The sequence below is a fragment of the Salvia miltiorrhiza genome, chromosome 5, assembly GCF_028751815.1.
Source record: "Salvia miltiorrhiza cultivar Shanhuang (shh) chromosome 5, IMPLAD_Smil_shh, whole genome shotgun sequence".
NCBI lineage: Eukaryota > Viridiplantae > Streptophyta > Magnoliopsida > Lamiales > Lamiaceae > Salvia > Salvia miltiorrhiza.
The window spans coordinates 29,225,917-29,240,340 of NC_080391.1; the positions used below are offsets into that span (position 1 = coordinate 29,225,917).

General features: G+C 37.8%; 3 protein-coding genes across 8 annotated transcripts; 1 reads left to right on the forward strand and 2 right to left on the reverse strand.

The window, feature by feature from the left end:
• Positions 1-2,297: 2,297 nt before the first annotated feature.
• LOC131026355 (lysine-specific demethylase JMJ18-like) lies at positions 2,298-8,336 on the forward strand. Of its 6 annotated transcripts, none has more exons than XM_057956218.1 (12): positions 2,298-2,594; positions 3,608-3,731; positions 3,939-4,010; positions 4,217-4,294; positions 4,379-4,885; positions 4,980-5,204; positions 5,506-5,667; positions 5,814-6,182; positions 6,340-6,886; positions 6,975-7,078; positions 7,449-7,646; positions 7,737-8,336. In XM_057956218.1, the coding sequence occupies exons 2-12, from the start codon at positions 3,720-3,722 to the stop codon at positions 8,076-8,078; spliced, it is 2,616 nt and encodes an 871-aa protein (XP_057812201.1). In that variant the 5' UTR covers positions 2,298-2,594; positions 3,608-3,719; the 3' UTR covers positions 8,079-8,336. The 6 variants fall into 6 exon arrangements, with proteins under 6 accessions (XP_057812201.1, XP_057812202.1, XP_057812200.1 ...); XM_057956219.1 differs by lacking the exon at positions 2,298-2,594 and adding an exon at positions 2,635-2,761; XM_057956217.1 differs by lacking the exon at positions 2,298-2,594 and adding an exon at positions 2,731-3,036.
• Positions 8,271-9,070, reverse strand: LOC131025770 (uncharacterized). Its single transcript, XM_057955555.1, has one exon. The coding sequence runs from the start codon at positions 9,068-9,070 to the stop codon at positions 8,381-8,383; it is 690 nt and encodes a 229-aa protein (XP_057811538.1). The 3' UTR covers positions 8,271-8,380.
• A 777-nt stretch (positions 9,071-9,847) lies between these two features.
• LOC131026357 (probable choline kinase 2) lies at positions 9,848-13,188 on the reverse strand. Its single transcript, XM_057956223.1, has 7 exons — positions 12,561-13,188; positions 12,138-12,259; positions 11,821-12,013; positions 10,765-10,882; positions 10,623-10,670; positions 10,304-10,404; positions 9,848-10,169 (listed from the first exon to the last, which is right to left on the reverse strand). Exons 1-7 carry the CDS (start codon positions 13,119-13,121, stop codon positions 10,056-10,058), a joined length of 1,257 nt encoding a protein of 418 aa, XP_057812206.1. The 5' UTR covers positions 13,122-13,188; the 3' UTR covers positions 9,848-10,055.
• Between the last annotated feature and the right edge of the window lie 1,236 nt (positions 13,189-14,424).

Consider the following 14,424-nt stretch of genomic DNA (forward strand, 5'->3'; position numbering starts at 1 on the left):
CTAAACCCTCAAACTATCAGGTTTTTATCAAATATATCCCACATTTATTTTTCGCAATTACCAAAAACATGATGTGGCTCGTCGGATGCCACAATGTAATTTATATTCTATTTTTTTAAATGACATGGAAAAAACGACTTCGTTTCGTACCATATTCTACCGTGTTTATCCCTAATTCTAGGTTATTAGCATGAATTTCAAACACGATAGGAGTCAATTTTAAATTTCAGATTGAATTTTCTTAAAATGATATGGTACGAAATGACGTCGTTTTTGCCATTGCATTTAAAAAAACAAAATATAAATTTTATTGTGGCATCCGGCGAGCCACATCACGTTTTTGGTGACCAGAAAATTAATGCGGGATATATTTGATAAAAATCTGATAGATTGAGGGTTTAGAGAACATTTTGAAAGTTTCATGGTATTTTTGATAAAGCGGATATACTTCAGAGATTTTTATGATATTTACCCTAATAAAAATATATAAATAAAATAAAATAAACATATAGAAAGGAATGAAAGATATACAACCGTGACTTCAACATTAAAAGAGGAGAGATGAGAGAGGAGAGCGAGAAAAAAATTAATTTTATGATTTCAAACTATCATAAGTTTATAACTTTATTGTATCAAATTTATTTTTTATAATTTTAACATCAAATCTATGATGCACGGATTCTTCAAAAATTAACATGTACGACGAATCAGATTCTTTTAGGGTACGATTCTCTCAGATTCTCGTCGGATTCGCACCCGATTCGCCACGTGGCGTATCTTTTAAAACAATTTATAAAACCGGATTCGCAAATTTCATAGGCGAAATTCACGTATCTCATGCACGAAAGGCCTACACAAGGTTGATTTTGATAATTTTATTGGACTAATAATATTTGAATCGTTATATTGTTGCCCAATTAACTTATATAATTGAAAATGCTTAACTTTTGGGTAAAATAAAATGTAAATTACATATAATTAATTTAAGAAAATTTAAATTGTATATATTTTATAAGCATTATATATAATAAAATTTTAATAATTAGATGTATCCTTGTCGAATCGCACCCTATAATTTTTTAGAAACTTGTATCCCTGTACTCGTATCGTATCGCCCCCGCGTCCGCACCCCCGCACCTATGCAATATAGCATCAAATTAAAGATCTTTTCATGATCTTTTATTTAACATTCATATTGAATATATTTTCACAAATCGAACTTGATGATTATTAGAAAAGAAACAAAAAAGAAAAAGGAGAAAGAGAGGTAAGCGAGAAATTTTTGTGGAAATCATATAATCAAATACTTGTTATAGATCGTGTGATAGAAGTTAGGAGAGAGAAAATGTGATAAAATGAGTAATAGAAGGAGAGAGAAAATCTGGCGGTACAAAATTTTCGTTAAAAACTGGTGTTTCATATATATATAGATATAGATATATAGATAGATAGATTTTAATAATTTAGAGTTGCGGTTAAATTCTTCAAAAAATAAACCAAACCTGAATTATAGATTTTTGAAATTATTCCTTAGAAAATGGATTTGTAATCAAGCCCGTTTTCACATTTAGCATTTTATCGAGCAATGTTTAAATGGACGATCGTTTACAGTATTTTTCAGCGCAAAATCATTCATTCAGCTCGGATTTCCCTCGCCTTAAATCAAATAAATATGAAAATGACCTTACAATTAAGTGGACATGGGATGAAAAATAACTGTGAAATGAGTTTGAATACCAACTGAGAATTCATCATATTTGTACAATACATGACTTAGCTTTACGTAACGGGAGAATTTTAGAGGCAAAATAAAATTATATTTACTTTTTATGATTACTTGTATTTTTATTAATACGATATCTCTAATCTTAGGAATCAAGTAAAATTAATTAAAGTGATATAAATTATCAAGGACTTTAGTATATTCAAAAATTTCAATTTATTTTAATAAATAATGGATTAGACTATATTATTTTTTAGCATTTAGGCTAAACATTTTTTTTCCTCATTAATCTTTAAAATTCAAACTAAATAAAGCAGGAGATGGGGGACTAAAATTCAAGATATTACTTGCAAAATAATGTGACACACAAAGCATAATCTGATAAGAGATGTACTTTGTTTGGGTGAGAAGCAAAACAAGAGGCAATATTGGGACAATCACTGACACCACAGCCCCTAGATTTCTATATTATCTAACCGTGGAACACCCGAAACCGTCTTTTTCATTCAGATTCCATTTCTTTTTTTTTTTCTTTTTTTTAGGTGAATTCCATTTCTTTTCTTGATTTCAGTTCAAACTTTATTTATTTTATTTATTCTTTTGGAAAAGCAAATTTGAGAGGGGTCGTTGGGGGGTAGTACCCGGGTTTTTCTCTTGCAGATCCAACTTCCTCGTATTACAACTCTTATCCTACACAAAACCAGTCTCTATTTCCATTAAACTTATCCTTTTATTTTATTTTTTTTATAAAGCTTAGATTTTTACATTTTGGGGTTGAATTATACTCCAATAATAATTAAGAAAAGTACATAGTAATAACAGTATAAAAACAAGATTGGCTCCGAGGTGGAATTCCGTAGCTGTCGTTGAGGTAATCTTGGGCTTAACCTTTTTCATCATACGTCTGTATTTGTCAGCATTATAGAACTGAATATTTATTTTTCATGAAAACAAAAAAAATTCCTTTTTGGTTTATATTTTACCGTCAAGATATGGGGAGCCAATTTTCTCTTTCGATATCTAGATTAATAGTATAAGGTTTTTCTATCCTCCCTCTTTTCACTTTCTAATAAATAAATAAATTCTGGTCTTCAGGTTTTGATATTATTTACCCCTTCTGTTTGCAGTAAAGAATTTTTCCATAACTGTAATTTCTTGGAAATTGCCTATAGTTTGAATGAGTATATATCATTGTTTAGTGTTTTTTCTGTTGATTTGTTTCATGATATTTCGTGACAAGATATCTTGAAGGTTCTTGGTGCATTCAATTGGGAAATTGGAAATTGTTTCTTATATTTCTCAGAACAAATCAGGTTGAAGTTTTAGGTTACAATATCAGTTTTGCTTCTGTTTTCAATAACTGTGTTAGAAGTTATAAGATATTATCTTTAGGACTGGAATCTGCGTTGATTTGTTTAGTTGTAGGTCTCATATTTTGTAAAATTCGTAGAATTTCATCTCAATATCAGTCATAGATAACAATTTCATGTTCTAATTTTTTTTCTAGGTTTAATTTTGTGGTAGCTTTTCTGTATATATCGTTTGGATACAGTTTGTACAGATCTGAATATCTTTTCTATGAGACTGTCATTCATAATAGATAATCACGTTTTCATCAATTTGCATTGTATAATTTGACAGCCGCCTGCAGGCTGCAACTCTATGAATTGCAGAAGTTCTGGAATTTTATGGTGCCATTACTTTTACTCTGTGATTTTTTTTTTTGACATATATATAAATATGAAAGATATCTGTGATGTTGTTGATGATTCTCTGTTGCTTGCTATTCATCAATCCTGTAGCGATAAACTCGTGAATTTGTCGTTGATATTATGGAAACAATGTGGGGAGATTAGTTTCTCACAATATCATTTTGTGCATCAGGATTTCTGCCGACTGAGAACTGCGGCTGTGAGACTTTGCTTTTGGAAGGGTCAACAATCGATCCGCAATTAATCAGCCGCAGATATATGCTGCACTTTATAATCCAATAGTCATGAGACTGAAGGTTTGCATGTCTATCCGATGCGCTTGATTTCCTTATAGTGTGTCGATTCTTGATGTTTTCCAACTGCCTTATTGCCCCCATTGTTTAGTACAATCAAGTGAATCATATGGTTGTCATATATCCTCTTTTTGTCCTGTTATAACTTTTGGGAGGATATCAATCAGCTGTAGAATATGTTAACTAACATATGAGAGGTTATTTTCGCAGGATCATCCTTCCAGAAATGCCCAGAAAAACAATGAGAGCCACGATTCTCCTGGCAGTCCGCGGCACAGAAAGGTAATAAGATATGATGTACAACTATTTTGGTATTTCGATCAGTTGGCTTTGCCAGTTCATACTTCAAAATGCTTCTCTTGTCCAAGAACTGTTTTTTAACTTTGGCTAATAAATTATGCTTCATTTGATTCGCTATCAATTTTATCCAAACCTTAATTGGTTATCTCTTTCGTTTCTTCTTTTTTGTTGCATATCTTTTGGAGCAGGTGTTGGCAAGATGGGATCCTGATGAAGCCTGCAGGCCCGTTATTGATGATGCTCCAATCTTTTATCCAACCGAGGAGGTATAGTTTTAACTTCTAAATTGAATTTTAATTTTCAAGCATGTAATTCGGGTTGAGATGTGTTAACGGGAAATTCTGCTTTAGGAGTTCCAAGATACTGTTGGTTATATAGAAAGCATTCGTCCCAGAGCTGAGGCTTATGGTATTTGTAAAATTGTACCGCCTCCATCTTGGAAGCCGCCTTGTCCACTTAAAGAAAAAGAAGTATGGGAAAGATCTAAATTTTCGACACGGATTCAGCAAGTCGACCTCCTTCAGAACAGGGAGCCAATGAGGAAAAAGTCGCAAAAAAAGAGGAAAAGGCGGAGGCAGTTCAATTCGAGACCAAGGAGACGTGCTCGCTCTGAAAGTTCGGAGGCTAATACGGCTGGTGAAAGTGAAGAAAAGTTTGGTTTTCAGTCAGGATCTGACTTCACACTTGAAGAATTCAAAAGATATGCAGAAGTATTTAAAGAAACGTACTTCAGAGTGAAGGAAAGAACACAAGAGTCCTCTGCTGAGATTGGGCAAGATAAGAGATGGCTGCCCACAGTTAATGATATTGAAGGAGAGTATTGGCGGATTATCGAGCAGCCTACAGATGAGGTTGAGGTGAGAAAATGAGATCTTAACCATTTTCTCCCTCTGTCTAATATTCATCCTATCACACTATGCAATATATATATTACTTTGTATGTGAATTCAGGTATACTATGGAGCTGATCTGGAAACTGGAATGCTGGGAAGTGGATTTCCTAAAGATTCGTCGTTATTGACAGACTCTAAGATTAGTCGATACGTGAATTCAGGCTGGAATCTGAATAACTTACCTCGTCTCCCCGGTTCTGTTTTGAGTTTCGAAGAGTGCAACATATCCGGTGTAGTTGTACCGTGGCTTTATATAGGAATGTGCTTCTCATCGTTCTGTTGGGTAAGTTATACCTATATCTACTATTTATTTTTATATGACATATATATGGGATGTTACTTCACTGTATTGTGGTAATGTGTTTTAAAGGTATCCAACATCCATATAACATTATTCATCTCCAAGTCTGTTCTCAAATCTATAAAACTGTAATATCTTCTGATTTTTAATCAACATGAAAAATAAATACAGAATGCTACTTTCTGCTAGTTTGATTTTTGCTATTACCTTTGCTCAAACAAATAAACGCATTTGTTACTGGAGGGGAAAATTGATGCATGTATGATTGTTTTGTTTGTAAAAGCATGTTGAGGACCACCATCTCTACTCGCTGAACTATATGCACTGGGGAGATCCAAAAATGTGGTATGGAGTGCCAGGAAATCGTGCTTCTTCGTTGGAGGAAGCTATGAAGAAGCACTTGTCCGATCTATTTGAAGAACAGCCTGATTTACTAAATGAATTGGTAAGTCAACTTGTCGTTAAAACTACAGAAATTCTCTGTATTCTTGCTTCCATCTTGATTGAAATCTATGGCAGGAGCTGTTACCATCTTCATTCTTTGTTTACTTTTTTGAAAATCAAGTATGATACTAGGATGAACTGTAACAGGTAACTCAGCTGTCACCATCAGTTCTAAAATCAGAAGGTGTGCCAGTGTATCGAGTCGTCCAGAACTCCGGGGAGTTTGTTCTTACCTTCCCAAGGGCTTACCACGCGGGTTTCAACTGTGGCTTTAATTGTGCCGAGGCAGTAAATGTTGCCCCTGTTGATTGGCTGCAACATGGTCAAAATGCAGTCGAGCTCTATAGCACACAGCTTCACAAGACATCGATATCACATGATAAGTTGCTTTTGGCTGCCGCTAAGGAGGCTGTCGATGCGCTATGGGAGATCTCTGTTCTAAAGAAAGAAAATCCCGACAATTTGAGATGGAAAAGCTTCTGTGGGAAGGATGGAACACTTACTCGAGCTATTAAGGTAATGTATTTATATACAATTTGTTTTTTAACTTTTATCTGCGTAACGATTTAGCCAGAAAAAGATCGAGTAGCTTTTGTTTTTATGTTGGAGTTGCACGCAATAGTACTCATCATTTCTCATTTATCGTGTTTTCCTTTTCCCTCTATAATCTCAGACAAGGGTTCGGTTAGAGGAGAAAAGAATAGAACGTCTACCAGGGGCAACATGCTTCCAAAAGATGGAAAAGGATTTTGATGTGAATACAGAAAGAGAATGCATTTCTTGCTTTTACGACTTGCATCTCTCTGCTGCGAGCTGCAATTGTTCCCCAGATAGGTTTACATGCCTCAAACACGCAAATCTCGTCACTTGCTGTGACCCCGAAAACAGACTAGTTCTTCTCCGCCACTCCATTGATGAGTTAAAGACATTGGTCGAGGCATTGGAAGAGAACACGTTTGCTCAAAGAGTGTGGGTATCCGAGGATGGTGGCCATTTAAGCCCGAAGAATCTGAGTGATAGTATTCTTGCCGCCCATAGTCAGTTGTTTGGGGTTGATCTTTCTTCAATGAAAAATGAATACACAGAAGACTCGGTGTATAAAGTTTCATGGGCTGATTCAGATCCTGAACGAAGGACCAACTTTTGTGTTGAAGTCGTAAATCTTGGATCTGTTGTTCACGGGAAATTGTGGAGCAACAAGGATGCCATATTCCCCAAAGGTATGTGCATCTAAGATTCGCCTATGAATATAATCTTTCACAGGAAATATGTTTAGACGGCTAAAATCATGTTGAATCATCTTCACAGGTTATAAAAGCCGTGTAATGTTCTATAATATCTGCAATCCACTGATCAAGAGTAGCTATACATCAGAAATCATGGAAGGTGGGCTCCTAGGCCCCGTGTTCAAGGTAATTGCTTTTATCAATCTTGGCACACACACGAGATACAGATTAACGGCCTTTTGTTTTGATGACTTTGAATATATACCTAGAGGAGATTTAAGCTTGTCGGAAATACATGTGGAATGGTTTGTATATTTTACTCGGGGATGATTGCTAACTTTGGGTGCTAGATTTAGTATTTGAAGGATTACACAATCCAACAAGTTCAAAATTGTTCGATCCATCATCACCCAAAGTAAACCACCCCTATATATTATCTCTCAACGTGACGTTTTATGGACATAACTGATATCACTTGAATTTTTTGTGTCAAGGATGTTTCTTTTGCATCACCTTGAAATAAACACATCCTTACTTGAAACAATTGATGTATCAGGTTACTCTCGAAGAGCTTCCACAGGAGAGTTTTGTGGATGTCTCAGCGCAAAAATGCTGGTTGATGGTGTGTCGGAGACTGAATCAAGAAATACTGACACAACGAAGTTTGGGGAAGGAAGGGCTGCCCCCGTTGCAGCCTCTGGGCAGCATAAACGGGCTTGAAATGTTCGGTTTCCACACTCCATCCATCGTGCAGGTAAGATACCAATTCAACCTCTCATGATCCACAAACAGTTTGTAATGGCCTTAACAACTGCTAATTAACTAGCCTACGTACGTTGGTCAGGTGATCGAGGCGCTCGATCCTCATCACAAGAGCGTGGAGTACTGGGAAAACAAGATCCTTAACAACAAGTCATCATCAAGTACAGACGATAATAGTTTAGCAGCTGAGAAGAATTCTTTGGAAACGAGGTCTGATGGAGGGGAAATAACAGATAGTTTTGAGACTGACATATTAGCCGGCGGAGACGAGGAGACGCGGTCTGTTTTCGCAAGGCTGTTGAGGAAAGCTAACCCTGAGGAGATGGAAATACTGCACAGGATATTATGCAAAGGATCAACAAGTTCTTTGTGGAGAGTAGCTTTTGAGACGCTGACAGAGGAGATTCAGAGAAACCCTAAATAATTATTCTTCTAGACATAGGTGACCAATTTTTGGTAGTTTTACAATTTTTGTCAATTATTTTTTAGCGTCGGCATAAACAGGGAGAGATTAATCCTGGTGTTGCACGGTGCAGGCATTTCTGATGCAAATAAATGTGTCGATTGCTGCAAAAATGTAGTTTGTATAAATTAGATGATGACGTTTGGTTTTGGCTCTAACAGTTAATGGTCTTTGACATAATGAAAAGTTGGTGATCTTGAACATAAGAAATCAAGAAAATGTGATGAATTACAAAATCAAAGAAGACGGAATTACAAAATTTCTCAAAGAATGTTGAATATGAGGAGCATGAAAAAAGTAGAAACAAGTGTAGCGCAAGAACGCCACGCAGCAGACACGGTTATGCCCCTCGGCCGTGGGAGTTTCTTCTTCTTCCGCAGGAGGCTGGCCGGCGGGGCTGGAAGAGCGAAGAGGGAGTAGTTAAGAACCTTGTTGACGCCATGCAGCGCGAAGGCGGCATTGAGAAATATGTCAGCTTGCGTGATTTGCGATCCGTCCACGGTGAAATTGGTGGCCGAGTTGTTGGTGACGACGATGAAATTTGCAGGAAGCAGAGTTGGGAGGCGGGTGCGAGTGTCGAGATGTTGGAGCTCCGAGAAGGTCAGGCGCTGCGGGACTATGTGGTATGGAACCAGAAGAGGGTCCAGGCGTGCCGTGGTGCTGGCCGACAGGAGGCCCGAGATGGCGTCGTCGGAGGGGATGAAGAAGGTGGCCGTCACTGGGAGCTCCGAAGGGTTGGCGGAGGAGAGCAGGTTTGCCCACCCGCCGTAGTCGCCGCTGCCTATCAGTGCGTCCAGGATGTTTCTCAGGTGCGTATCTTGATTTGCCGCCGCCGTTGCTGGAGAGGGTGGTTGGCTTGGTGCAAGGGTTTCTGCGGCGGAGGTGAGGCGGAGGCTGGCGGCGGTGGTGAGAGCCACCAGGAGTAGTAGCTTGATGGCGAAGGACATTGCCATGTGAATTGGCTTCCAGAAGTTCAGTGAGAGAGAGAGAGAGAGTGGTTATTTTATAATGCTAATTAGTAACTAACTTTCAAACCCTTAACTGACACTCCCGCTTAACATCAAATCCAATTTCAGTAATTCGCATTAAGATTTTAAGCTGTATTTCTTCTAGAAAATTTCCGTAAAACGTTTTTCTCATAGCTCAGCCAATACACATTTGCAGCGCCTTACTTTAAAATCTAGTTTTCTTTTTTCAATAATACATAAAAACTATCACTCGGGCTTCAGGATTGGGAAGGAGCTTAACTAATACTCCCTTCGTCTACGATATCATTTCAACTTTGTGGGCGACACAAGTTTTTAAGAAAGTAATAAATAGTAATGATATTGTTGTGAGTGAAAGTTTGTAGAGTCTACTACTATAAATGAAAGTGAAAACGATGTCGTGGACGAATCAAAATGACAAAAATGAAAATAATATCGTGGACGGTATATACTTCCTCTGTCCCATTATTGTTGGCCTATTTCTTTTGGGCACGAGTATTTAGAAAAATAAGATTGTAATGTAAAAATGTGAAAAGATGTGTGAGATCATATTATTAGTGTAAAATTATTACCAAAAATAGTAACACATCAATATTAATAGGACACTCCAATAAAGAAAACATGTCAGCAATTATAGGACGGAGGGAGTATAATCCAATGGCTAATTTTATCGCAATCCAGAAAACTATTGACTATTGATATAGTTATCAACATATAAAGTTAGGAAAGGAGACATGAATTCACTGGAGTGGAATTTTAGGTACTATCACTGTACAAATGAAGAAAACAAATATCTTTACAAAAAGGTAAATCTCAATTGATATAGACTAGCTACTTGTAAATGCAATTCACAGTTCTAAAGCATTTCAAAACATTCATCCACTGACTAAAACAACACATAGACAATTATAGTACATCTTTTTTTTTGAAAATGAACAATTATCGCCATCAACTATGATTTTTGTTGAGCTGAAGCTCCCAGTACTTCACATTTCTTTCCCCAGTAAACTTGAAATCTTTGTCTTGCATACTCTACGTAGTCAAAATCAATTTCGTTGACATGCGCCTGTGATCAGTACACAAAAACATGAAACAGTAGTCGTAAGTAAGAGAACCATGAGAATGCTGGTATCGACCGTATCGTGAGTTGTTCTATCTCAAGAATACTTAAGAAAGATGATATGAGATTGGGTAATATACCGAGATTAATCCCCATAGCGCCCAAAGAAGATGGCTAGCAAGAGTATACTTCTCCACTTCCTGAGCTAATTTCTTCACCTCTGAGTCACTAGGTTGTTTTCCTGCAGCAAAGTTCTGGCAGTTTAAGGATACGCCTATACAAACGAATAATATTCTCTTTTTCAGACAGAAGCTACCAATAGAAGAGACAATAATATAATTATCAATAGTTACAGCTTTTCTCTACTCGTCTTACAGAAGTTGAACTCCTAGTGAACTCATCATCAACAGAGTAGAACTGCAATCAGTAAATAGTATGGAAATTAAATAAAATAGCAACCTGAAGCAGCCAGATAGGTATGCAAGAATCTCTCACGCTCCTTCCAATCTGGGTAAGAAAACAAACTGAACTTCAGTTTCCCTATTACTAAGGGATGCTGAGAAAGATAAAACATGATTTGAAGCGAGAGCACATCCACTACCTGGATATTTACTATAATCCAAGACATGAGGAGTTTCAGTATGATAGTCAGCAGCCATCTCACAAAAATGATTGGCAATGTCAAAGGAGACAGGGTTGTAGCTTGCATATTCATAATCCTGTGGACCAACAAAAGATGGCCTTGATCAGAAGAAAGTACATATGAAGCAGATGTTCACTTTTATCAAGATTAGACAGAAACTGATTTTTCGGACAATCATTAAATTTATGAAAACAGAGTGTATTATGTATATACCCTAAGCTTGTGACACGGGAAAAATACCATGTCCTGTCTAAATTAAGTTGTTTCAGCTTTTAATAATTAAAAGAGGATTTAGAGCAAAATCATAGAACTATCTTGATTTCATTGAGTTAATCACAAAGCCATATGTTTATCTCACTACTCCATTTCAATAAGAGAAAAACATAACAGGTTAGCAACACCTATCAGATAACTACCCCATTTCAGTAAGAGAAAAACATAACAGGTTAGCAACACCTATCAGATAACTACCTAACAAGCCATAATATATACAAAATGTGAGTGGAGTCGGGCTACCAGTTTAAGTAGTCAAGGACCATATTGCCAATAGGTTTAAACCATGCAGGTGGTGAAATGACAGATGTAGAGCTACGCCGCCTGCACTAGAGGAGCAAATAACAATAGCTATCTAAGATCAGGTTTTACCAGCTGAAACATCTTCAGTATTGACCTAAGTCAACCAAAGTCTACTAGGATACGTGTCAGCCCATCACTGTCTTACAAGTCACTCAACCAAGATAGTCATGTACAAAGAAGAGCACAAGCCCTCATTGCAGTCGTGTATCATAAAACTCACGGCTAATCAATCTAGTTATCCTACAAGTTCCTTACTTTAAACATTCTCCTATAACTAACTGTGTTTTCATGACATGCCTTGTCAATGGATAGATTCAACTGGGCTGCCGAAATATAATACTATGGAATTTACATCATTAGAAGAAGGAATTTAAGCATTCAAACTTTATTTAACACTGATCCCACTAATTGCCATAAAGAGCATAGCTTAAGACTCACAATTATGGTTATTGATCTGGTTTCTTCATCCATCATAATGTTACCATATTGCAAATCATTGTGACAGAACCCTATACAATCATTGCTAGAGAGATTCTTTTCCAGAGCCGATATTTCAGCTTCCAGGACATCTAAGCGAAATTTCTTGGCTTCTTGAGGCGAAGAAACACGGTTGGCTTCTTTAACCCATTTTCTGAAACATTATGGCATAAAACCTCATGTAAGCACATAGAATCACAATTAACAAATACTGTAGGAGTTTCCATGAAATATCATGCTCTAGACATAGAAAGAAATTATTGGATAGAAGGGCGCACCGCAGTCTATCCCAGAGGACAATCTTCTTAGACCCAGGCATATCCAGGCAGTGAAATTCCTTCATTTTAGAAGCTATTATACCAGATATTTCAGGGTCACGCAAATCAGCCGCTACAAGTGTCTGAAAATCCAGCAATCAAAATAATAATTGATACGAGATGAAATTTTCGAAGTGAAATTAACCATTTAAATTAAACCTCTAAAGAGGTCGTTCATTTGCTATCTCAATTTGTGCAACCAAAATTCCACTAAAACAACATGAGGACTCGACAAGTTTCATCAGGCTCTCCAGCCTAAGCAGCTACTAACTTCAAAATATTGCTAACGTAACATAGTCCATGATTTGCATCCGCAGCTTTAATTACAGAGGATCTCCACCAACAAATAATTTGAAGGAAAAAAAAGTAGTTTGGTTTAAGTACCCGAGCGTGAATGAACTCCTCGACACGGCCATTAGCGAAGCGTCCGAGCAGCCTTGGCCCCTGGCCTTGCTTGGACATGAACTCAAACGTGCGTATCTCATTCTCACGATCGAAGAACACATCCACCCCGGCACCATAAATCCTGACCAGCACTTTCTTCGATCTCGGAAGCGGCTCATCGGCGCTGGAATTCCTAATCCATTTGATCTGGTAGACCTCGTTGGTCATGGCTCCTTTGAGCGGCACCACCTGCAGCGCCTCAGGATCGACGATGTCGCGCCACTCCGACGCCATGCGGACGAGAATCTTCCTGGCGTCATCGGGAATGCGAGCGGATTTGTCGGGAGATCCCATGGGAGATTGAATTGGAGGAGAAATGGATGAATTCGGAGAGATTTGAACAGTTGGGAGAAATCGAGAAATCCGCCTGTCCAAGGGGAAAGAGGAGAGGTAGGCCTTCGGAATCGGGATCAATGCTACCGTTGCCACTTGGCGGTGCTTGACCGGGAACCGTTTCGTCCACGTGGACGGCACGTGATCTGCCCATCTCAACCTCTGCATTATTTCGACTTAACTTTGTGCATTTCTTCTACTATCACGGACCATGTTACATTTGTTTATCAAAATCCTTTCTGTTTTTTTTTTTTGGGAAAGGGTAAGAAAAATCATTTTCTTCTTGCTATAAAGTACAAATTCATAATCTACACTATAATTACCTTCAAGGTCTATTAATTTATAATACTGTAGAAAAATAAATTTTTTAGGGTTTCTTTAGGGTTCCTCTAGGGTTGAGAGAATTGACTTTCACTTTTTGCGCTGTTCTTCCCTCGGTTCGAAGGGATTGCTGATCGGTTTGGGGGGAGTTTTTGGATCATGGATCCAGATGAGATTCAACGTTTGGTGGAACAACTTCGGTTATCAGAGGAGGCTGATGCAAATACTGTTAATCTATCTCAAAAACTCACGGAAGATCTTTTGGTTACTTCGAAGTATCGTCTTGCGGGGAAAGTTTTTGCGAGCAGACAGATTAATAGAGATCTTTTGTTAACTCATTTGCCTAATATTCTACAGGCAAAGTTTCGGATTGGTGCAGAGATAATTGGACCGAATATCTTTGTAGTACATTTTGCTTCGGTGGATGATAAAAAACAAGCTTAGTTAGGGGGGCCTTGGCACTTTTTCCAGGATTTATTATTATTTGTTGAGATTGAGGGTTTCCAAAATCCTTCAGAGGTGAAGTTTGAGGAGTTTACGGGATGGATACAATGTCATAATTTACCTGTGGCGTGCATGCATCCAGAGGTGATAAGGAAGATTGGGGAGGGCATTGGCCGTGTGGAGGAGGTTGATATGAATGCAGGAGGACGATGCATTGGTCGCTTTGCTAGGGTTAGGGTCTCATGGGCCTTAGATAAACCCATGCAGAGATGTGTGAGACTTCTACCCAATGGAGAGAGTGAGGGCGCTCTTATATTGCTTTTGTATGAGAAGTTACCAAATTTTTGCTTTAAATGTGGGAAAATTGGCCATTTATTAAGGTTTTGTGAATCTCCTTTGACGGTCACGGGGCAATTGAAGTATGGCACGTGGTTAATGGCTCCAAAAACTAATGAGATCAGGAGAAAGCAGACGAATGGCGATAAAGTTCATGCTGATTTGGTTGATTCGCATCCTTCGGCGGTGAATAAAGGATTAGCTGTGAGACTCTCACAACAGAATGAAGGGTCTTGTTTTATGGAGAGTTCGTCGCTAGGGGTAGAGGATGGTTTATCCACAAAAGATACCGTTCCCAAAACTACTAATATGGAAGATGATAGATTTAGTTTGATGGATGGGGTTTTGTTGGGAGCCGTAGCGGGAGGTG